Source organism: Lipotes vexillifer, unplaced genomic scaffold (assembly GCF_000442215.2).
Source record: "Lipotes vexillifer unplaced genomic scaffold, Lipotes_vexillifer_v1.1 scaffold1457, whole genome shotgun sequence".
Taxonomy (NCBI): Eukaryota; Metazoa; Chordata; class Mammalia; order Artiodactyla; family Lipotidae; genus Lipotes; species Lipotes vexillifer.
The window spans coordinates 480600-504370 of record NW_006784622.1 but is presented as its reverse complement, the minus strand read 5'-3'; the positions used below and the strand labels follow the sequence as shown (position 1 = coordinate 504370).

Here is a 23771-nt window from a genome sequence, read left to right as displayed (position 1 = left end):
TCCATTTTATTTATTGCTACATTCCCTGTTCAGAGCATGAACAGGGCCTGGCACTTCATAGGTGCTCAATAATGACAGCATGACTATCAAGTAGTATGCTAGGTGCTGTAGGGAAGAGAGAGACGAATAAGACATTGATCCCACCCTCACGGGGTTATAACCTAGTGGAGAAATAGGACATGAACATGGTTATAATGCATGACCAATGTGATAGAAAAGAACAATCACATTATTTTAGTCTTCTCACCCTGCTATTTTGTTATTTTATATCAATAATAATAAGTTCCGGGGCTTCCCTGGTGGCGCAGTGGTTGAGAGTCCGCCTGCCGATGCAGGGGACACGGGTTCGTGCCCTGGTCCAGGAAGACCCCACATGCCGCAGAGCGGCTGGGCCCGTGAGCCATGGCCGCCGAGCCTGCGCGTCCGGAGCCTGTACTCCGCAACGGGAGAGGCCACAATAGTGAGAGGCCCGCGTACAGCAAAAAAATAATAAGTTCCTTGATATCAAGTATCACCTTGTCTTGTTTCCAATCATCATGAGCACCACTCCCACGACCACAATTCACTTCACCACATACAGTGACCATCCTCAATGACTGACAAATGAAGAGTCAGTGAGCACACCATCAGCCGCACTCTGCCCGGGTACAAGCTACTTCTCTCTTTCTACCACCCCAAATTCCCAAGGGAGGCTTTGGCCCTTGTTCTTCCTCCTAACTTCTGCCCAGGTTCGGAGCAACTGCACTACTTGAAGCAGAAGAAATCATAGGTCAAATCACTAACCCCCTAGCTAGTGTGTCGATCAGGGGACCCACCTGACTCATGCAGGGTGCTGGAAGGGAAAGGAGAGGCATATGCAGAACAGGGATAGGACCCCTCTGAGACCCATATAAAGATCATGACATGCCAAGTTTTAGGCATAAAGAGTTAAATAGCAGGATCTTCGCCCTCCAGGGAGATCAGAGCAAGGAAGATGAAGACAAATCCTTAAATAAGACCATATTAAGGGGCATAAGGAATTTGGATAAGTATACGGGGGAAATGAAGAGACTCTTGGGCTGGAGAAAGGAATAAAACCAGACAGATGCTACAACAGCTCCAGGTGATAAAAACTGTTTACCTGAAGAAAATCCTATCTCACATTATCCCCATGAAAATTCCCATTTTGGAGGAGGGGGAACCCCTTCAGAGTATTCATGCTCTGAAATTATGTCTAAAAACTGAATGCTGGGCTTCCCTGGTGGCGCAGTGGTTGAGAGTCCGCCTGCCAATGCAGGGGACACGGGTTCGTGCCCCGGTCCGGGAAGATCCCACATGCCACGGAGCGGCTGGGCCCGTGAGCCATGGCCGCTGAGCCTGTGCTCCGCAACGGGAGAGGCCAGAACAGTGAGAGGCCCATGTACCACAAAAAAATTTTAAAAATTACAAAACTGAATGCTGAGAATTGCTAAAACCAAAATTTCTAACATATATAGTAGATGCTTAGAGCATGCTTTTAATTATATATATAAATATTATAAATATTATATATTCTGATATATATATACATCAGAAAGGAAAGAATGAGGATTATATTTGAAGCCATAGCCTGATTATCATTTATAAATGACATTTTAATTATTAAGATCAAATTGCAAGTAGAGAAGTGAGAGACTGGTTTGGTGAAAACTAACCGGGCAAGGTGCCTGAGATGATCACCAGGTGAACTAGTTATTCCAATTAAGAGCTTCAAGAGTTCAGAGGATGGAGAAATTTATTGAATATGGAGGAAGCTGAATGAAAGGGCCTACAGAAGGCCCGTAGGTAGGACTCAGATACAGGGAGAGCAGGCCTCCCACCTCCTCCCAACCCTTGTATCTCCACAGCTCTTCAATGACACCCTGTGTTCTCCTTTTGATCTTGGATTGTTTTCATGAATATTTTCCCCAACAGATTGTGAGTTCCTTGAGGACAGAGGTGTGGCTGGATTATAACTGCCTCCCAGGGCCTAACCCAGTGCTAGGCACTCAGAGGTGTTTGTAAGTGGTGAATAAATTAGCAAATGAAAGGACTTGAGGAAGTCTTCCCTAAGCGGAAGGGAAAGCCTTTAAAGGTTTATTCCAAAATTTTCCCTGAAAGGCTCAGATGATTTTTTTTAAGTTGCCTATGCTATCCATGATCCAACATATTACCTCAGTTTTCCAGTTGAAGTGTTTTTTGAGAACGAGAAAACCAAGATGCAAAGCTAACAAGAGAACGACTGAAGTGTGGATTGGCGGATGGTATCCCAAGAGGAGCATTTTTTTTTTTCTGTTAGAAGCTCTTTCTATACTGTATATTTGCTGTGCTTTTGGAATGTCAGGACCCACCTGCACATCAGCAAACCAATAAAAAAAGAAAATACCCCCTTCTTCGGTCCCCAGGTTTACATAAGTATCTGCTCCTGGAGAAATGACCTCCAGGGATTCCTCTCATTGGGAACATCCACTCTCTTGTCCTGAGAGCCTCAAAAGACAAGACAAATCACTCTGAAAGCCAGGGAAGTTAAATACTGCCTTCAAAGTGATAAAATTAAATGGAAAATTGGGTATTTAGCTGCTCTTTTCTTATACATTCTCCCAGTTATTTTCATATACTGCGCCATACGAACTTAGTACTCCAAGACAGAATAAACAGAACATTGCAACTGGCGTTATTCCCTGAGAATCCACAAGATGGCAGTAATAGATTTTGCATAGAACTAACTGTATACAGCGGTATCTGGCCTGTTTGCCGAGTTTTCGTACTGTGGATTGTATTTGGATTAAAACTGGTTGTCATCCTAATGCTGGACTTTTAAAATATAATTCAGAGAATAAACAGTAAATTAAGATCTGAAAGAAAAATTTTTCGCTTCGTTGCCTTTTTTTTCTATTTTTTTTATATTATGAGAGTCCCATTTTTTTTTTTTAAGTTACAGAGCTAAGAATCAGCCAGGAGCCCTAAGAGCTAAGACTGCTTGAGAAAAGCTCAAAATGAAAAATGTTGCTTCTTCCTGAACATAGACTGATCGATGATTCTCTTGCTTGAAGGAAAGAAAAAGAGGGGTCAGTGAAGGGCCTAGTTAATCTTCCATATCATTTAATTGCTTGTTATTTCTCTGTTCAAAATCTACCCTGGAGGGAACAGTGCCTGATGGACCATGCTGAAAATGATGTTGTGATCCAAACTACAAAACCATTTATTGCCTATATCTCTTGTGTTTTGTGTGCAACAGAAACTGCACTAAACTATGACCTTTTTTTTCATGTATTTTTATTATTCTACTCACAGATTTGTGATAGAATTCAGGAGAGTGGAAACTACATTTTTCTTTTATTTCTTTAATCTGCCTCCATGTTTAGCATATACGGATATGAGGTAGTTGTCCCAGAATTGCAAACCTCACAGGAAAGCACACTTTCTGTATCAAGCATAAATGGCATGCTGTAGCATAAACAACATCTCCTTTGTGTAGCAGACAGTACCACTAAGTTCAAAAAGATGGCAGTGAGTTCACATCAAACACGAAGGATTTTAAAACGGGCATCAGATCTCTCTGGTTTAAAGTCCTTTGGGCATTCTCCCATGCTGCCCGGATTTCTCTTTCTCCCCACTTCCTGACCTCTCTTCTCTAATCTCTTATTACCTTCTGATTCATGGTCATTTCTCATTAAAAATACAGCTATTTTTTTTCCTTGCTTGTAAGAGACTCTCCTTTCACCTCAGGTAGCTCATCATTGCATTTTCTAAACTTCTTTTTTTTCCCTGAGAAAATAATCTGCTAACGAGCTATTAAGGTAATATATTTTTCATTCCCTTACCAACATTTACTTAAATCTTCTGTTAGAGAATAGGATATCCCACTCTGTTCATTTATCTACCCATCCCTGTCTACAACAAACTTGATAGAGGTTTTCAGGGCCTGTATTCCCTTGCTATGCAGGATGTAGTGATGACTAAGCCATGTGTCATGTCCTCAAGATGCATGTAGTCTAGAAGAAGTGAGTAGGTCCACACAGAGTTATGCCATAAGAAAAGTACAGAGAGACAATGGAGTTCAAGAGAAGAGGCTAAACCTGACCCAGTGGTCTGGGGAGGATTCGTGCTCTCCTCAGAAATGAGAAGACCTCCCAGATCCTCCCCACAAGTCAAAGATAAACCATCTTTTCATTAGACCACAAACAAACAGCATGAAGTCTGATGCAGAAGTGAAAAGCTAGGGATGCTCAGGAATTCTTAACAATCCGAGTCAACAAGACAGGAGATAACAGGAGACTTGTCAGGCCTCTGACCCGGGCTAAGGAATGTGAACACTGGATTATGGTGGGAAAAGCAAACAGTTCCCAGGGGTAGCCACACGATGCAACCTGACCAATTCCTGACCTGACCACCCACTCCCTCAAAGCTCTGTGAAGTGAAAGGAGGGAAATTCGTGATGTCTGAAGTCCCTTCCAGCTCCAACATTCTAGGAACATGTGTTTGAGAGAACTTTGGATGATAAAAAGAGGCACTGAAGGTTTCAAACAATTTATGAGTAATAACTAAACATTTCCCTTTAAATAATAAAATATGTTTCTTAAAACTAAAATAAAAATTGAAGGCATGGATCAGGAAACTTGCACAAGCCTCTTAAATAGCCTCATCCACCAGACGTCAGGCAGCAGAAGCAAAAAGAACTACAACCCTGCAGCCTGTGGAACAAAAACCACATTCACAGAAAGATAGACAAGATGAAAAGGCAGAGGGCTATGTACCAGATGAAGGAACAAGATAAAGCCCCAGAAAAACAACTAAATGAAGTGGAGATAGGCAACCTTCCAGAAAAAGAATTTAGAATAATGAGAGTGAAGATGATCCAGGACCTCGGAAAAACAATGGAGGCAAAGATCAAGAAGATGCAAGAAATGTTTAACAAAGACCTAGAAGAATTAAAGAACAAACAAACAGAGATGAACAATACAATAACTGAATTGAAAAATACACTAGAAGGAATCAATAGCAGAATAACTAAGGCAGAAGAATGGAAAAGTGACCTGGAAGACAGAATGGTGGAATGCACTGCTGCGGAACAGAATAAAGAAAAAAGAATGAAAAGAAATGAAGACAGCCTAAGAGACCTCTGAGACAACATTAAACGCAACAACATTCACACGGTAGGAGTCCCAGAAGGAGGAGAAAGAGAGAAAGGACTCAAGAAAATATTTGAAGAGATTATAGTCGAAAACTTCCCTAACATGGGAAAAGAAATAGCCACCCAAGTCCAGGAAGCACAGAGAGTCCCATATAGGATAAACCCAAGGAGAAACACACCGAGATACATAGTAATCAAATTGGCAAAAATTAAAGACAAAGAAAAATTATTGAAAGCAGCAAGGGAAAAACAACAAATAACATACAAGGGAACTCCCATAAGGTTAACAGCTGATTTCTCAGCAGAAACTCTACAAGCCAGAAGGGAATGGCATGATATACTTAAAGTGATGAAAGGGAAGAACCTACAACCAAGATTACTCTACCCTGCAAGGATCTCATTCAGCTTTGATGGAGAAATCAAAAGCTTTACAGACAAGCAAAAGCTAAGAGACTTCAGCACCATCAAACCAGCTCTAAAACAAATGTTAAAGGAACTTCTCTAAGTGGGAAACACAAGAGAAGAAAAGGACCTACAAAAACAAACCCAAAACAATTAAGAAGATGGTAATAAGAACATACTATCAGTAATTACCTTAAACGTGAATGGATTAAATGCTCCCACCAAAAGACACAGACTGGCTGAATGGATACAAAAACAAGACCCGTATATATGCTGTCTACAAGAGACCCACTTCAGACCTAGGGACACATACAGACTGAAAGTGAGGGAATGGAAAAAGATATTCCACGCAAATAGAAATCAAAAGAAAGCTGGAGCAGCAGTACTCATATCAGATAAAATAGACTTTAAAATAAAGAATGTTACAAGAGACATGGAAGGACACAACATAATGATCAAGGGATCAATCCAAGAAGAAGATATAACAATTATAAATATATATGCACCCAACACAGGAGCACCTCAGTACATAAGGCAACTGCTAACAGCTATAAAAGAGGAAATATACAGTAACACAATAATAGTGGGGGACTTTAACACCTCATATACACCAATGGACAGATCATTCAAACAAAAAATTAATAAGGAAACACAAGCTTTAAATGGCACAACAGACCAGATAGATTTAATTGATATTTATAGGACATTCCATCCAAAAACAGATTACACTTTCTTCTCAAGTGTGCATGAAACATTCTCCAGGATAGATCACATCTTGGGCCACAAATCAAGCCTCAGTAAATTTAAGAAAACTGAAATCTTATCAGGCATATTTTCTGACCACAACACTATGAGATCAGAAATGAATTACAGGGAAAAACACATTAAAAACACAAACACATGGAGGCTAAACAATATGTTACTAAACAACCAAGAGATCACTGAAGAAATCAAAGAGGAAATCAAAAAACACCTAGAGACAAATGACAATGAAAACACGACGATCCAAAACCTATGGGATGCAGCAAAAGCAGTTCTAAGAGGGAACCTTATAGCTATACAAGCCTACCTCAAGAAACAAGAAAAATCTTAAATAAACAATCTAACGTTACACCTAAAGGAACTAAAGAAAGAAGAACAAACAAACCCAAAGTTAGTAGAAGGAAAGAAATCATAAAGATCAGAGCAGAAAGAAATGAAATAGAAACAAAGAAAACAATAGCAAAGATCAATAAAACTAAAAACTGGTTCTTTTCAGAGCAGAAATAAATGAAATAGAAACAAAGAAAACAATAGCAAAGATCAATAAAACTAAAAGCTGGTTCTTTTTGAAGATAAACAAAATTGATAAACCATTAGCCAGACTCATCAAGAAAAAGAGGGAGAGGACTCAAATCAATAAAATTAGAAATGAAAAAGGAGAAGTTACAACAGACACCACAGAAATACGAAGCATCCTAAGAGACTAATACAAGCAACTCTATGCCAATAAAATGGACAACCTGGAAGAAATGGACAAATTCTTAGAAAGGTATAACCTTCCAAGACTGAACTAGGAAGAAATCGAATATATGAACAGACCAATCACAAACACTGAAATTGAAACTGTGATTTAAAATCTTCCAACAAACAAAAGCCCAGGACCAGATGGCTTCACAGGTGAATTCTATCAAACATTTAGAGAAGAGCTACCACCCCTCCTTCTCAAACTCTTCCAAACAATTGGAAAGGAAGGAGCACTCCCAAACTCATTGCATGAGGCCACCATCACCCTGATACCAAAACCAGACAAAGATGTCACAAAAAAAGAAAATTACAGACCAATATCACTAATGAAAAATAGATGCAAAAATCCTCAACAAAATACTAGCAAGCAGAATCCAACAACATATTAAAAGAATCATACACCATGATCAAGTGGGATTTATCCCAGGGATGCAAGGATTCTTCAATATATGCAAATCAATCAATGTGATACACCATATTAACAAATTGAAGAATAAAAACCATATGATCATCTCAATAGATGCAGAAAAAGCTTTTGACAAAATTCAACACCCATTTATGATAAAAACTCTCCAGAAAGTGGGCATAGAGGGAATCTACCTCAACATAATAAAGGCCATATATGACAAACCCACAGCAAACATCATTCTCAATGGTGAAAAACTGAAAGCATTCCCTCTAAGATCAGGAACAAGACAAGAATGTCCACTCTCACCACTATTATTCAACATAGTTTTGGAAGCCCTAGCCACGGCAATCAGAGAAGAAAAAGAAATAAAAGGAATACAAATTGGAAAAGAAGAAGTAAAACTGTCACTGTTTGCAGATGACATGATACTATATATAGAGAATCCTAAAGATGCCACCAGAAAACTAATAGAGCTAATCAATGCATTTGGTAAAGTTATAGGATACAAAATTAATGCACAGAAATCTGTTGCATTCCTATACACTAATGATGAAAAATCTGAAAGAGAAATTAAGGAAACACTCCCATTTACCACTGCAACAAAAAGAATAAAATACCTAGGAATAAACCTACCTAGGGAGACAAAAGACCTGTATGCAGAAAACTATAAGACACTGATGAAAGAAATTAAAGATGATACCAACAGATGGAGAGATATACTATGTTCTTGGATTGGAAGAATCAATACTGTGAAAATGACTATACTACCCAAAGCAATCTACAGATTCAATGCAATCCCTATCAAATTACCAATGGCGTTTTTTACAGAACTAGAACAAAAAATGTTAAAATTTGTATGGAGACACAAAAGACCCCTAATAGCCAAAGCAGTCTTGAGGGAAAAAAGCAGAGCTGGAGGGATCAGACTCCCTGACTTCAGACTATACTACAAAGCTACAGTAATCAAGACAATATGGTACTGGCACAAAAACGGAAATATAGAACAGGATAGAAAGCCCAGAGATAAACCCACGCACCTATGGTCAACTAATCTATGACAAAGGAGGCAACAATATACAATGGAGAAAAGACAGTCTCTTCAATAAGTGGTGCTGGGAAAACTGGACAGCTACATGTAAAAGAATGAAATTAGAACACTCCCTAACATCATACACAAAAATAAACTCAAAATGGATTAGAGACCTAAATGTAAGACCAGACACTATAAAACTCTTAGAGGAAAACATAGGAAGAACACTCTTTGACGTAAATCACAGCAAGATCTTTTTTGATCCACCTCCTAGAGTAATGGAAATAAAAACAAAAATCAACTAATGGGACCTAATGAAACTTCAAAGCTTTTGCACAGCAAAGGAAACCATAAACAAGATGAAAAGACAACCCACAGAATGGGAGAAAATATTTGGAAATGAATCAGTGGACAGAGGATTAATCTCTAAAATATACAAGCAGCTTATGCAGCTCAATATTAAAAAAATAAACAACCCATCCAAAAACGGGCAGAAGACCTAAATAGACATTTCTCCAAAGAAGACATACAGTTGGTCAAGAAGCACATGCAAAGCTGGTCAACATCACTGATTATGAGAGAAATGCAAATCAAAACTACAGTGAGGTATCACCTCACACCTGTTAGAATGGGCATCATCAGAAAATCTACAAACAACAAATGCTGGAGAGGGTGTGGAGAAAAGGGAACCCTCGTGCACTGTTGATGGGAATGTAAATTGATACAGCCACTATGGAGAACAGTATGGAGGTTCCTTAAAAAACTAAAAATAGAATTACCATATGATCCAGCAATCCCACTACTGAGCATATACCCAGAGAAAACCATAATTCAAAAAGACACATGCACCCCAGTGTTCACTGCAGCACTATGTACAATAGCTAGGTCATGGAAGCAACCTATATGCCCATCGACAGACAAATGGATAAAGAAGACGTGGTACACCGCACACTGTGATGAAGAGTGGCCCCTTTTCACCGCAACTAGAGAAAGCCCACGCACAGAAACCAAGACCCAACACAGCCAAAAATAAATAATTAAATAAGAATATGTGGTACATATATACAATGGAATATTACTCAGCCATAAAAAGGAATGAAATTGGGTCATCTGTAGAGACATGGATGGATCTAGAGACTGTCATGCAGAGTGAAGTAAGTCAGAAAGAGAAAAACAAATGTCGTATATTTATGCATATATGTGGAACCTAGAAAAATGGTACAGATGAACCAGTTTGCAGGACAGAAATTGAGACACAGATGTAGAGAACAAACGTATGGACACCAAGGGGGGAAGCCGCAGTGGGGTGAGGGTGGTGGAGTGATGAATCGGGCGATTGGGACTGCCATGTATACACTGATGTGCATAAAATGGGTAACTAATAAGAACCTGCTGTATAAAAAATAAATTAAATTCTAAACAAAATCAAAAAATAGCAGGTTAAAAAAAAAGAAATTGAAGGCATGCATTCATGCTTTTTCAGTCTGTTGGTTATAATTTAATCACCAGAAAAAAGTTAAAATTCCTTAATACAGCTTTTTTTTACCTTGTCCGGCCTCATCTCTAAAGCTCCCTTCTTCCCATTATCTACCTACATTTAATCAGTCAAACACTCTCCCCTCCCCGGCCCCTTCTCCTGAATAAGTCTCTTCTACTCATCCTTTAGATCTCAGGCCACTTGTTACACTCTCTAAACACCCTCTTTCATGAATCCCACCCCACCCTCTCAACACACACACAGATGCCCCCAGGTTGGGTACCCCTCTTAATAGACTCATATACCCAGTACTTTCCCTATCACGACATTTACCGCACTAATTTGTACCGACATATTTAATACTCCATTTTCTCACTAGATTGTAAGCCAGGACAACGTCTATCTTGTTTGCCTGACACATAATAGATATCCTACAAATATTTAATGAAAGAATAAATAAAGTTAATTATTTTAAGTCAGTAGATCCTAAGTGAAGGCCTAGTAAAATAATACATGATACTGTATACCTATATTGTGCTGGGCAAGATGTTAGAAACTGTGCCTATAGGTTGACTCTTTAAGGATTACAACTGACAGGAATGTATGTAACCTGAAAGTATCTGAAGAATGTTTTATGACTGCCTGACATCTTCAAAATAAAAATGTAAAAATGAGTTATGTCTTCCATATAACAACCACTAGAGGGCAATGAAAGCCAACCTGGAACATCTTTAAATGGGGAAAAAAAGAATAGTAAAAATGTTTTCCTTGTTAAAATCTGGATAGATGATCTTATGTTTGGGATAGTTAAAGGACCTGTGGGCTACAGTTTCTGTGATTATGGGTTTAGCGGTTATAATTACCTTTCTGGTGTGGTATTAAAACCTAGATTATCTGTGATAATAACATCACCTTACATTTTGTGCATTATCTCATTTGAACCTCCCACGACATTAGCAGGGAATATATTGTTTTCCCACTTTCCAATGGAAAAAAAAAACAACAACTGAGGTTCAAGAGGTATTAATCTAATAAGTAGCCATAAGAAACCAAACTACTGGCACAAACCCTATAAATACCTCTTGGCTGCTTAGGTTTACCACACATACAAAATCCCTTACTAAGGCAGACAGTCTGGGAGAATACAGTTCCCAAAATTAATTGCACCAATTTAGAATGGAGACATATGGCAGCATCTCCTTAGCAAAAGATCTTGTGGTTTTAGGTGACCCCAAGGTAGCCATCTGATGATGATGTCAAAATATTTACCTGGAACCTATTTACAGAAATACGGTACTGGTGCCTAGAGAGGGGACAAGCTTCTGGCCTTCACACTGGTTAGACCCTTCCTAGGGTTATATGTTCCATTCTATTTGCTGCATTTTTATAAAGGAATCAAGAAGCAACAGATGAGGATTAGAGTACAAGATATATTATTATCGCTTCTCGGCCTTTTGGCTAAGATCAAGTGTAGAGTACAAGATATATTAGAGGGTGAAAGAGAAATTAGGATGTCCTGAAGAGGGTGAGATCAAGGGAGATGGGATTAGCTATAGTGATGCTTAAGCTTGTTGGCTCTGGAGTCAGAAAGTGTGGGTATGACTTGGTATCCACACTAAAAAATAGAAAATAAATAATTCCAGGGACCTGGGTTGGTTTATTATGCATGTCAAATATGGAAGCCAACACGGGTTTGTAAAAGGGTCACCCCAGGATTCACATGCTAGAGAAGAAGCTCCTTGACTGCCTTAGTCTGAGCACATGGGAAGTCCTTTCTGGAGGCCTGGGCAAAGCCCCGGGGAGGCCCCTGCGTGGTGGGCGTGACCTTGCTCAGTAACAAGATGAGGGGGATGGTAAACCTTCCGAGGCTTCCTCCAATCTCTTCCTCCACCTCGTGCATGAGCAGACATGAACTGGGCCCAGGGAGCCCCAAGGGTCAGCTGGAGAGCAGGCATTGCGGGAGTTTTTCTTCACCTGGGGGTGGCTTAGTGTCCCCCACAGGCAACAGGCATTCTGCTGGCCCTTCACCCCTGTGGCCCGTGAATTTATGATGAATTTCACTTCCAAGAAGGTCATTCTTCACAATGAGGTCTCCACTATAGGAAGTGGATCAGTTGGCATGGCCCGTGCTATCACCATTTTTTAGAAGGCTTGAATGATGAACTTGCCTTTGTGGATGTTGATGAAGGCAAATTGAAGGGTGAGACACTAGATCTTGAACTTGGCGGTCCTTTTATGAAAATGCCAAATATTGTTTCCAGCAAAGATTATCTTGTCACTGCAATCTCCAATTTGGTGATTATCACAGCAGATGCACACCAGGAAAAAGGAGAAATACACCTTAATTTAATCCACTGGAATGTGACTATCTTTAATGATTTCCCATATTATCCAATCCAGTCGCTGTGGCAAAATGATTATTGTTTCTAATCCAGTGGCTATCTTATGTAGCTTGGAAGTTGAATGAATTTCCCAAACTGTGTTATTGGAAGTGGCTATAATCTGGACACTCCCCATTTCCCTCCCTTGATGGGCAGAAGTTTGATATCCACCCTGAAAGCTGTCATGGGTGGATCCTTAGAGAGCTTGGAGACTCAAGTGTTTCTGTGTGGAGTTAACATTGCTGATTACTTTGAAGAATCTGAACCCAGATTTAGGAGCTGATAAAGATCATGTGCAGTGGAAAAATATCCACAAAGAAGTGATAGCTAATGCCTGTGAGGCTACTGAAATGAAAGGCAATACAGGTGACGCTTGAACAACACAGGTTTAAACTTTTTTTTTCTTAATTTTCTATGTCCTCTCTTCACCTACCATTCTTGACTCAAGCTATTGCAATGCATCTTCTATATTCACAACTCCAGTTAAACTGTTCTCATTAAGATCATTCCTGACTTACTTTTTTTTTTTTTTTTGCGGTACACGGGCCTCTCACTGTTGTGGCCTCTCCCGTTGCGGAGCACAGGCTCCGGACGCACAGGCTCAGCGGCCATGGCTCACAGGCCCAGCCGCTCCGCGGCATGTGGGATCTTCCCGGACCGGGGCACGAACCCGTGTCCCCTGCATCGGCAGGCGGACTCTCAACCACTGCGCCACCAGGGAAGCCCTCATGACTTTCTTAATGAATAAATCTAATGAATGTTTTTAGCCTCCAATTTTTTTGTCTTCTCCCCTTAGAAGTAACTGACATTGTTGACTATACCCTCTTTAAAACAGTCACTTTTTTTTTTTTTGGCTGCTTTGCGTTTTCATTGCTGCGCGCGCACTTTCTCTAGTTGTAGCGAGCGGGAGCTACTCTTCGTTGTGGTGAGCAGGCTTCTCATTGCGGTGGCTTCTCTTGTTGCAGAGCACGAAGTTTAAGCACATGGGCTTCAGTAGCTGTGGCACGTGGACTCAGTAGTTGTGGCCCAAGGGCTCAGTAGTTGCAGCTCACTGGCTCTAGAGCACAGGCTCAGTAGTTGTGGTGCATGGGCTTAGTTGCTCCATGGCATATGGGATCTTCCCAGGCCAGGGCTCAAACCCATGTCCCCTGCACTGGCAGGCAGATTCTTAACCACTGTGCCACCAGGGAAGCCCCCAGGTTTAAATGTTGCCAGTCTACTTATATGCGGATTTTTTTCTACAGTAAACACTACGGTACTACACTATCTACACAGGATTGATTGAATTCCTGGATACAAAACCATGGACGCGGTGGAACCACATATATGGAGGGCCCGACTGTTGGTTGTACGTGGATTTTAAACGTCACAGAGTGCTAGGGCCCCTAACTCCTCCCTCAGCCCATGTTGTTCAAGGGTTAACTACTTCTTGGGCCACTGGCCTATCTGTCGCTGATTTAGCACAAGGTATTTTAACACAGAGTATTTTGAGACCCGTCCAGTTTCTACCAATTGTGGACCTCTATGGAATAAATTAAGAAGTATTCCTCAGTGTTCCTTATACCATGGGAGAGAATAGTATTACAGAACTTATAAAAGTAAAGCTGAACCCTGACAAGGAGGCCCATTTGAAAAAAAAAAAAAAAAGTGCAGAAACACTTGGGAAATTCAGAAGGAGCTCAAGCTTTCAAGTTTTTTTAAAGCTACCATCCAGAAGTTATTGAAGAAGAAATAGTAGGTATAGGACTGTATATGTTAAACCTACAAATAAACTTGCAAAGTTGGAAACAGGAAAGTGGGTAGAGTGACTCTCCCATTTATTTAGCCCTCCAACTCTTTTATTTAACATCCAGATGTCGGATGTTACTTATTTTTTACAATCCTAAGTGATTTCACCAAAGGAGGTGTTTTCGGTACCTCTAATGCATCGGTACTTGTCTTCTATATGTATGTGTAGTTGCCATTTGGTTCGAAAGAATCTATGATGTAGGTGATTATTGTGTTATAGAAATTCTTATTCTAAGCTGGAAAAGAAGAAAAAATTCTAATTCCTTTAAATACATACTAATTATTTTGTTCTGGCTGGCTTATACCTATGTTCATTTATATACTACTTAAAAAGTTATAACTACCTCTACAAGATAAAAAATAAAAGTTCTGGGCTTCCCTGGTGGCGCAGTGGCTGAGAGTCCGCCTGCCGATGCAGGGGACACGGGTTCGTGCCCCGGTCCGGGAAGATCCCACATGCCGCAGAGCGGCTGGGCCCATGAGCCATGGCCGCTGAGCCTGTGCATCTGGAGCCTGTGCTCCGCAACAGGAGAGGCCACAACAGTGAGAGGCCCACGTACCGCAAAAAAAACAAAAAACAAAAATAAATAAATAAATAAATAAAAGTACTGATATATACACAAAGGAAAAAAAGTGGATCTGGATTCTGACTCTGGACTTATAATTGTGAACTTGGGCAATTTACTGCTCTTTCTCAGTTTCCTCATTGACAAAATGATGACTGTGCCTACTTACAGAGCTGTTAGGGAAAAGAATCAAAATAATGCATGTATGTTTAGTGTCACATTTGGCACATGAAAGGATTTGATAAATGCTGGCTCCTTGTTGTTGTTGTGTTGTTAAAGCATTTGCAAGGCCCTTCTGTAGAAATGAATGTAGACTTATTTGTGTTGCCCCAGAAAATGTATCAGAACTCAAAGAGGCACTAGCTAAAAGCAAGAGTTTGTGAACCTAAGAGGTTTGTTTTCAAATCCTGTTTCTACCACATAACACCTAAGTAATCTTGAACAAATCACTCAGTCTCATCGAGTCTCCATTTTCTCATGTTATGAAACATTTACTGCAGGTCTTCACTGTGCTAAGTAGGTGGGCAGAGTGATAGGGTGTCATTTCACTCCATTGTAGTTAGTCAGCAGGAGGTCACCTGACCACCCACAGGGCTTGGGAGAGAGTATCCCTGCAGAGGATATCCGATTGAGAGTATTTGTTTCTACTCTTGAAAATGTTGGAAATAAAATTGGTTCTCACATTCAAGTTGTCTTCATCTGGTGTGTCATAAGCTGGTCCTCAAGTGGCCATTCGTTCAAAACTATTTCCCTTGGAATAGCATTTGGCCTTTAAAGTTGACTAGATGCCTTTATTTCCCAAAGAGCAAACTGAAGGAAAAATGTTGGCTTTGGAACCTGAGAGATAGTTGAACCCTGCTTTACTACTAACTGGCTCTGAGACCTCTGGACAATTACTTAGCCTCCCTGAACTAAATCTTCTCGTCTACAAAATAAGGCAGACTCGTACATCAAAGAATTGTTATGGGGCTTAAATTGTGCCAGGGACAGAACACCCAGCATGCTGCCTGACACAGAGGGGGGTAGTAGGTGTCCTGCCTTCTTTGACAGTGCCATCAGCAGTCCTAGTGTTCACAGCTCTGTGAGCCAGCCTTGAACACTGGCTTTCTGGTGATCATCCCATCTCAGCCCAGTGACATTGCTCCGGCCAGGTGGAAGCTAACCTCTGGTCCATTTCCCACACTTCTGGTCCATGAATTCTCCCTGCTCACACTCTGTGTGTACCTAGGATTCTAGTGTCCTCCTGCTCTTTCTGTCACCCCCTCAGTGAAAACCTACTTCTATTTCTTGAAAGAAATCAGATGCAGCAGTTCACATTGAAGTTGAATGTCAGGAAAACGGCAAAGTGTTATTGCAACTATATTGAGATTTTAATAGTATAACAAGCTTAAAGCTAGAGCAATGACTCTCACATGGTGGAATTAAAGGATTCCCAATATTCCCTATGAGAAAAGAATTTCAGAAACATAGTAGAGTCCTTCATAGCATGAGTACATTTTTACATTTTAAAGGTGTAGATCACGGCATAAGGCATTTGCTCTGATAGCAAATCCAAATCTTATTTTTATTGATTCCAGTAGATGGCACAGCCTCTGGCAAGTTATAGACATTCAATAAATGTAGACTAGATGGTCTTAAGGCCATGTCAGATGTATAAATATATTTCCTAGCCCACACATTGCTCCTAGACACAAGCATAAACCATTTACAGAACACTTGGGAAGAGAGAGTTAGAAGAAACAGAAGTACCTTTCTTTGCTTTAGTTTTGATGATAGAGGATGTAAATTCCCTTTACTTGCTAGGGAGAATTTCTTAGAAGAAGGGGAATTTGAATTGGGCTTCCCAAGGCCAGGGTGACAGGGTCACCTGTGACTGTCGAGCAGACAGAGTACTCCCAGCCCAGCAGACAGCACAGATGGAAGTTCAAAAGCTACTAGTGCTGATGACAGTACTGGAAGCACTTGTCTGAGTAGCTACTCTTGGAAACCTGTATTCCAGCGTACATTTTCCTATCTTCATTTTAGTTCCCTTTGAACATTTCAAACAATTCTTCTCCCACATATCCTCTCAACACTTCTCCTACGCACTCCCAATCCTCCGTCTCTCCCACATATGTAGCAAAAGAAAAAAAAAGGATCTCTCTTTCTCTGTTATACTAATTTCCTCTAATCTTTGCTTAGTGATGTATCACAGTCAGAACAAGTTTCAGCTCATTAGCTGACAATCTTAATGTTGTTCTCTTAAAATAGTCAAAGATTTGCTCTTTTCCTTAACATCCAACAATACATATGGATCTTAATGTCCCTTCCCCCAATGCCTGAGGCTGAAATTTTCACAAACTCAAGATCTGAACCTTCTAAAACTACTCTGGAAAAAAGAACCAAGCAGACTTATTCTACCATTTCTTCCTTAACCTAAAAACAAATGACATGAATTTTACTCATTAAATATTTTTAACCAGGAAATAACCCAAAAGAACCCAATTTAAAAATTTTATATGACAGTCACATTAAAAAGTACAAAACTGAAATGTGCTTTTAATGGTATCAGTAGTGGTATTAGGTTGAACGATACGAAATTGCCATTTTTGTAGGTTATGTCAATATTGGCAATTTTGTATGGTTCAGACTAATGTGGATTCATATTTCTCTAGTACCCATAGAATCCTCAAAGATGTCTTGGTCCTACAACTCTTGAGTAGAAGTTACAGCCATAGATAATATTATGTAAAGAGTCTTCAGAAGGTTCAGACCAAAAAAGCTACCTCTGTTGGTTTATTCTTTAAAAGGGTGTTAAACAAAGCAGGTATATTTTCCAGCTTTCCATATTAAAAGTAAGTTCCACCATCCACTGAGTAGGTTTTTATATGTATCATCTTATTCAACCAATACAACGTTACAACTCTTTTGAAGTAGATATTCCTATCATCACTTTGTAGATGTGAAAATGGAGTCTCAGAACAGGTCACTTGCCCAGGATGACACAGTGGTAAGGAACAGTGCCAAAATTCCAAACCTAAATCTGCTGGACAAAACCCATACTCTTTCCCCTCTATTACACTACCCCCATTGATATGGGAAGGAAGGAAGGAAGGAAGGAAGGAAGGAAGGAAGGGAGGGAGGGAGGGAGCGGGAGAAAGGAAAACAATTCCTCAAAATGAAATACCGGGACTTCCCTGGTGGTCCAGTGGTAAAGAATCGCCTTACAATACAGGGGATGCGGTTCGATCCCTGGTCAGGGAGCTAAGATCCCATGTGCCGCAGGGCAACTAAGTCTGCGTGCCACAACTACTGAGCTCACGCACCTCAGCTAGAGCCTGTGTGCCGCAAACTACAGAGCCCACACACTCTGGAGCCCACGCGCCACAACTACAGAGCCCACAGGCCCTGAAGCCCACACGCCACAACTAGAGAGAAGCCTGCGCACCACAACGAAGAGCCAGTGCGCCGCAACTAAGACCCGACGCAGCCAAAAATTAAAATAAAATAAATAAACGATAAAGACAATTTAAGAAAAACACTCATGGTTTAAAAACAAATGAAATACCAATTATTATCAGCACTTAATAGTATAGATACATGTTGAGTTCTTTGCATGAAAACTTTAACTTTCTACAATTAGGCCTTTGAGATGAAATCCTATAAAGTAGGAAATCTTCTTATAGACCCTGAGCTCCTCAAGAACAGAGGTTGTATCTAAATAATCTTGGTATCTGTGGGACATGGGATGGGACCTGAAACTTAAGTCCCAAACAAGTGCTTCTAGAATGAATGTTTGAGTAAATAAATGAATGACTTTTACAATGGAGGGAGGCAGAATAGGTACATAGTTCTTTGCAGAATCAAACATCTTACTATATATATATATATAGTTATTTATTTATTTATTTATATTTATTTATTTATATTTATTTATTTTTAACCACATGATTGAGTCACAGAGTCATCACTCTGAATGGGACTTCATGGACTCCCTTGAACAATATGTTTGTTCATTTGTTTGTTTAATAAATGAAGTAAAGATGTTCCCTTTGAACATCTGAACAATTGTAAATAAATGAAGCTAGAGCCACATCCACTGAGTATTCTTGAAAATATACTATACCTGGATTTTGCCACCTATCAGAACGTAAAAGCACTAATCTGAAATAGTGAATTATCCTAACCTATCTGTATTTTGATACATAGGATATATATGTGAATATACATACATTATGTGAATATATATATATACACACATATAAATAAGAGCAGAACAATTTACTTTAAGGAAATATGAAAGTTAACTGGGTTTGTTTTTGTGTTTTTTGTTTTTTGTTTTTTTGCACACAGCAATTAATAAAAATCAAGATTAGGCAGGAATTTCTAGATGGCAGAAAGCCAAATACAAGCTTTTTGCTTTGCGAACCCCACCCATTTACTAATCCTAAAGTGGATTAGTGCTGCAGAAAGGAAGTTTACATGGCCAGACACCCACAAGCCAGCAGAAAACAAAAAGGTCACTTTTCATACATACAACAGATACTTTTACATGCATTATCCTGAAAGCACATTGTACAATTCCACATACTTTTTCTTAGTGATTTATGCTTTTACGCACATTTGTCTCCTATTCATCAAAAAAGAAAACACCACACCTTTTTCCTAGTTTACCTGACTTTCTCATTATACCTGACTTTGAGGACAAGCAATATTTAGAACAGATACATTCCCTGCAAATGGGTAGCGTGCAAGCATAATCTAATCTAATTTTCATAGTTTTCGATCCGTCATTTCACATGTCTCCAGTGTGACTTTTCCTCAAGTGCTTTTCAACCCTGTATTTTGTATCTGAGGTTCATACTAAAATTATATCGACGCAGTGATGTTTTCATGCTTGTTGACAAAGGATGGGTGAGAAATGAAGGTAACCATGGAAGTGGTGTAAACCTTGAGCTATGCACATGCTCAAAAGCTCAAAATTGGGCTTCCCTGGTGGCGCAGTGGTTGAGAGTCCGCCTGCCGATGCAGGGGACGTGGGTTCGTGCTCCGGTCCAGGAAGATCCCACATGCTGCGGAGTGACTGGGCCCGTGAGCCATGGCCTCTGAGCCTGCGCGTCCGGAGCCTGTGCTCCGCAGCGGGAGAGGCTGCAACGGTGAGAGGCCCGCATACGGCAAAAAAAAAAAAAAAAAAACAAAAAACCTTAAAGTTAAGCTGTTGACTGGCTGGTACCAGGTAAGGAACAAGGGGCAAATGAGGAAGCAAACTTGGAATCTAGAACATTCAGCTTGTAACAACAATTTTAAGAAGGGGTGTGAGCATTCAATCAGCTCCTTGATATATAGCAGGGCTCTACACTAAACAAGAACAAATGGGTTTTAAAAAAATATTTTACAGCAGCTCCATGGCCCTATAAATCCTAGGGAGCTTCCCCAGAAGCTCAATGTAGAAAAATCCTAACTTAAGCTTTGTTTTTGACTTACAGTCACAGAGCATTAAACATAAACAAGACAGCCTGAGATGGCATTTCAAAATGGGAGCAAAGAATTTTATTTCAGTTCAAGAGCAAGTTCCTCTGATTCGCCTGCATTTGACAGCTAACTCAATGTTTCAGTTTATTAATGTTGGAATGAGAAAATTTTTTTTATTAGCATAATTATAGGCTCTTGAAGCAAGTCAGTTTGGACTTCAAAGGGGCAACCAATTCCAGAAACTCTGCATTAGGTGGTAGACACAATAAGTCGTAGGCTGTCCTCCCAAAGGAGCAGGAGAAATCAACCAGAGAAGCGAAAGAAGGATGTAGCAAGAAAGCAGATCAGTCAGGGGGAGGGGGTAGGAGAAAGGCAAGAGAGATCAGCAGCAGGAGGGAATAGAGACAGCCACCGAGGAAAGGTAAGGAGGCGGGAAGCAAAGGGAATGTAGTCACAGATGCAGCTGCAGAGCGATCAGGAGAGGATCACGGAGGTGAGACCCTGATGGGGGAGGAAGGAAAAGAAAGAGGGGTGAGAGAGAGAACGGAGAATCAAGGGATTCCACCTCTGCAGGGCAGTGGATGTGGTAATGTTTCCAGGTGGCTAGGTATTTGGCCAAAGAGAAAACTGCAATAGAAAACTGCATGCAATACTAAATGGTGAAGGAAAAAGATAGAGGAAGGAGACTTTAAAGAATCTGGAATTACGTGTCTGGGTTCTACGGAACTCCCAGTGCCAAGAACAGCAAAGGCTAGTTTTGTACATGTTACTCTGATGCTGGCAACTCCTAGGGCAGTGGATGGAGTCTGAGAGTTCGGGTCTCAGACAGCTCCATTGCTGCTTCCCCTTCCCCCACCTCCCACACCCCTTACGGAGTTAATGCTGGTCGTCCTCTCAAGCTGTGGCCGAGCCTGAAGCGGGCAGCCTGCAGCCAGCCTTTCATGGAACCAGCCCAAATGTAGAGTACAGTTCAAGGAGTGAACTGGGTGGGGAGGCGCTGAACTTGGCCCCAGGAACATAAAAGGCTTTGACATTGATTGAGATGCTGGGGGGGCAGTGGGAGGAGTCGAGCGCTCCTTAATGCCCAAAGTGGGGGAGCTGCTAAGGGGGGCTGGCCCCTGCACTGACCCATGGGAGATGAAGGAGCGACCCCTAGAAAGCAGGCCTGTGACAACATGCCTAGAGGGGGCGGTTTAAGGAGATGGAAAGGCAAAGTGGCCCACAGGTACTTGCCGGAGCTGAGGCGGCTGTTAGAAGGCATCCTTTTGTGGTACGTGGTGTACGGGATGGCGGGGACGGCGGGGGAGGCATCCACTGAGCAGCGCTCTGGCATGGGTGCCTGTCAGAGAGTGTCGCCTGCAGCCTGAGGCTAGAGGCAGCCAGTATGTATTATAGGATGAGAAGGCAGCTTAAGTGTAGGGGAGAAAGCATGCAGTTAGTATGTCACAGACTGGAGCTCTTATCCCAGCTCTGCTGGCTTGGAAGTTTTTAACCTCTCTGTGCCTCAGTTTCCTCCTGTAAAAGTTAAGCTCAGCACAGTTCTTGGGAGAATTTGCAATAACAAGCCCGGCACAGTACCCAGTACCCTCCTGCTCAATATTCCAGTACTAGTATTATCTTTATTAGTAAGCTCCTTCCACATTTAAATTTCTGGTCACAGTTTAAGGAAAGCCGATTTCACTGGATTTCTTCCCTCTTTAGTCCCTCTCTCTTTTCTGTCTCATCTCCTGATTCTTTCTCCCTCCTTCCCGTTATTTACTGAGCATTTACACTGTGCTAGGAACTGCACCATGGCGGTGAAACCTGATTTCTTGATGATTTTTCTCTAACTCTGGGAGTGTGGCTTTTTGGCTCTGTTCACATCCAGAGCTCTGGCAACTAACCATGGAAACTTAGACTTTGCTGGGGAGTTGTTTTCTGTAGGGAGCTGGGTTCTGTGTGCTAAATTGGGAGGGCTGGAAGGAGGGAATTGGTTAGTAATTAGAAAAGATTTAAATGACTGAAAATACCTCCCTGACTGTGTAAATGGAAAATTTTCTGATGCTTACAATATTCATTTGGGATTGATGGTAAAAGACCGCACACAGCCTTGGCTAATTTATGAAGCCCTGATATATGCTTAAAGGAACAAAGGAAGTGAGGAAGGAGAGGTAATTCCAGAAGAAGCCATTCTTCCTCACTCCTTTGATTTATGCAGTTTGTCTTTTCAGAAGAGTTTTGAACTGATTCTGTTGCTTCCTCCAGTTCTCCAAATGACCAGAAAGAAAGTTTTTAAGAAAATCACTGACTCAGAGTTAAGGCTATATTTTGTGTGGTCCAGCTACCACTTCTCAAAAGAGGCCACATTCAAGATGGCAGCTCCAGCATACAAAAACCCCACCCTACAAGGAAAGCTGATTGCCTCCTTGTCAGTGTCCTGCGTATCTCCTCCACTCATTCTCATCTCATCACTTTCTTTTCTAGTTTGTCTTCTTTTCATTATTAGCCACGGGAATTGGCCACCAATTTTTTGGTAAGCTGGTTAATAATGCTTTTTTTAGAGGAATAGGACTCTCAAGTCCTCTTCAGAGAAAAGGAAGAAATTCATCAGGCACATGTAATTGCAATCACCCTCCATAATAGTTTGTGAGGAAGGGAATTTGTGCCACATCCTAGGAATACATGTGGACTAAAACAATGGCTGGAACTGCCCCCATGAGGCTTAGAGTCTAGTTGGTGACATTTATTCATTAAAAGGTAATTTAAATGGAAAAAGAAAGCAAATTATACAATACAGTGTCAGTTGATTTATTTTTTAAAATAATAACTATATTTGGAGGTAAATATATGTGCTTGTGTACCTATATACAGTCAACCCTTGAACAACATGGATTTGGACTACACGGGTCCACTTATACACAGATTTTTTTCCAATAAATACAGTATATTCCATCATTTGGATGTGCCAGCTACTATTCTAGACATCAGGAATATAGCCGGGGATATTATTTATATATGTTTGGAAAAAAATGTGTAGAAGTCATATATTTAATTTATTATCAGTGGTTACCTAAAAGTTAGAGTAGAAAGGAGATACTTCTTTTTCTTCTGTGTTGTTTTAATTATTTGAAATGAGCCTGAGTTATTTCTATGCCTTAAAAAATAATAAAACATTAAAGGACGATGAAAATTAAAACAACACACAAGAGTAAGTAAACTGAATTATCTCCTTTATATTTAGATAATCTTTCTACCGGTAATCATTAGATTACCAGCTAATGACTCTAGAAAAAACAGAGAATTAGAAAATTACCATTTTCCAACCCTCAATAAAATAATTGTTTCAGGCAAGCATAGTCAGTAGATGCTAAAAAAAAAAAATTGAGATGAAAGTTTATTGGAAAAAGGATATTCACATGGTTTCAAAAATCACCCCACAGGGCTTCCCTGGTGGCGCAGTGCTTGGGGGTCCGCCTGCCGATGCGGGGGGCGCGGGTTCGTGCCCCGTTTCGGGAGGATCCCACGTGCCGCGGAGCGGCTGGGCCCGTGGGCCGTGGCCGCGGGGCCTGCGCGTCCGGAGCCTGTGCTCCGCGGGTGGGAGGGGCCACAGCGGTGAGAGGCCCGCATAACGCAAGAAAAAAAAAAAAAAAA

The 23771-nt window shown here is 40.7% G+C and overlaps 2 protein-coding genes across 6 annotated transcripts in view; both read left to right on the top strand.

Moving 5' to 3' along the window:
* Positions 1 to 23771, top strand: part of DLG2 (discs large MAGUK scaffold protein 2) — a 1040068-nt gene that overhangs the window by 676577 nt on the left and 339720 nt on the right. The window lies entirely within an intron of this gene.
* Positions 12006 to 14071, top strand: LOC103080687 (L-lactate dehydrogenase A-like 6B). The gene is given in 9 exon segments (XM_082931068.1): positions 12006 to 12093; positions 12096 to 12327; positions 12329 to 12391; positions 12393 to 12428; positions 12430 to 12473; positions 12476 to 12568; positions 12571 to 12702; positions 13753 to 13991; positions 13994 to 14071. Coding segments are annotated over 9 exon segments (1005 nt in total).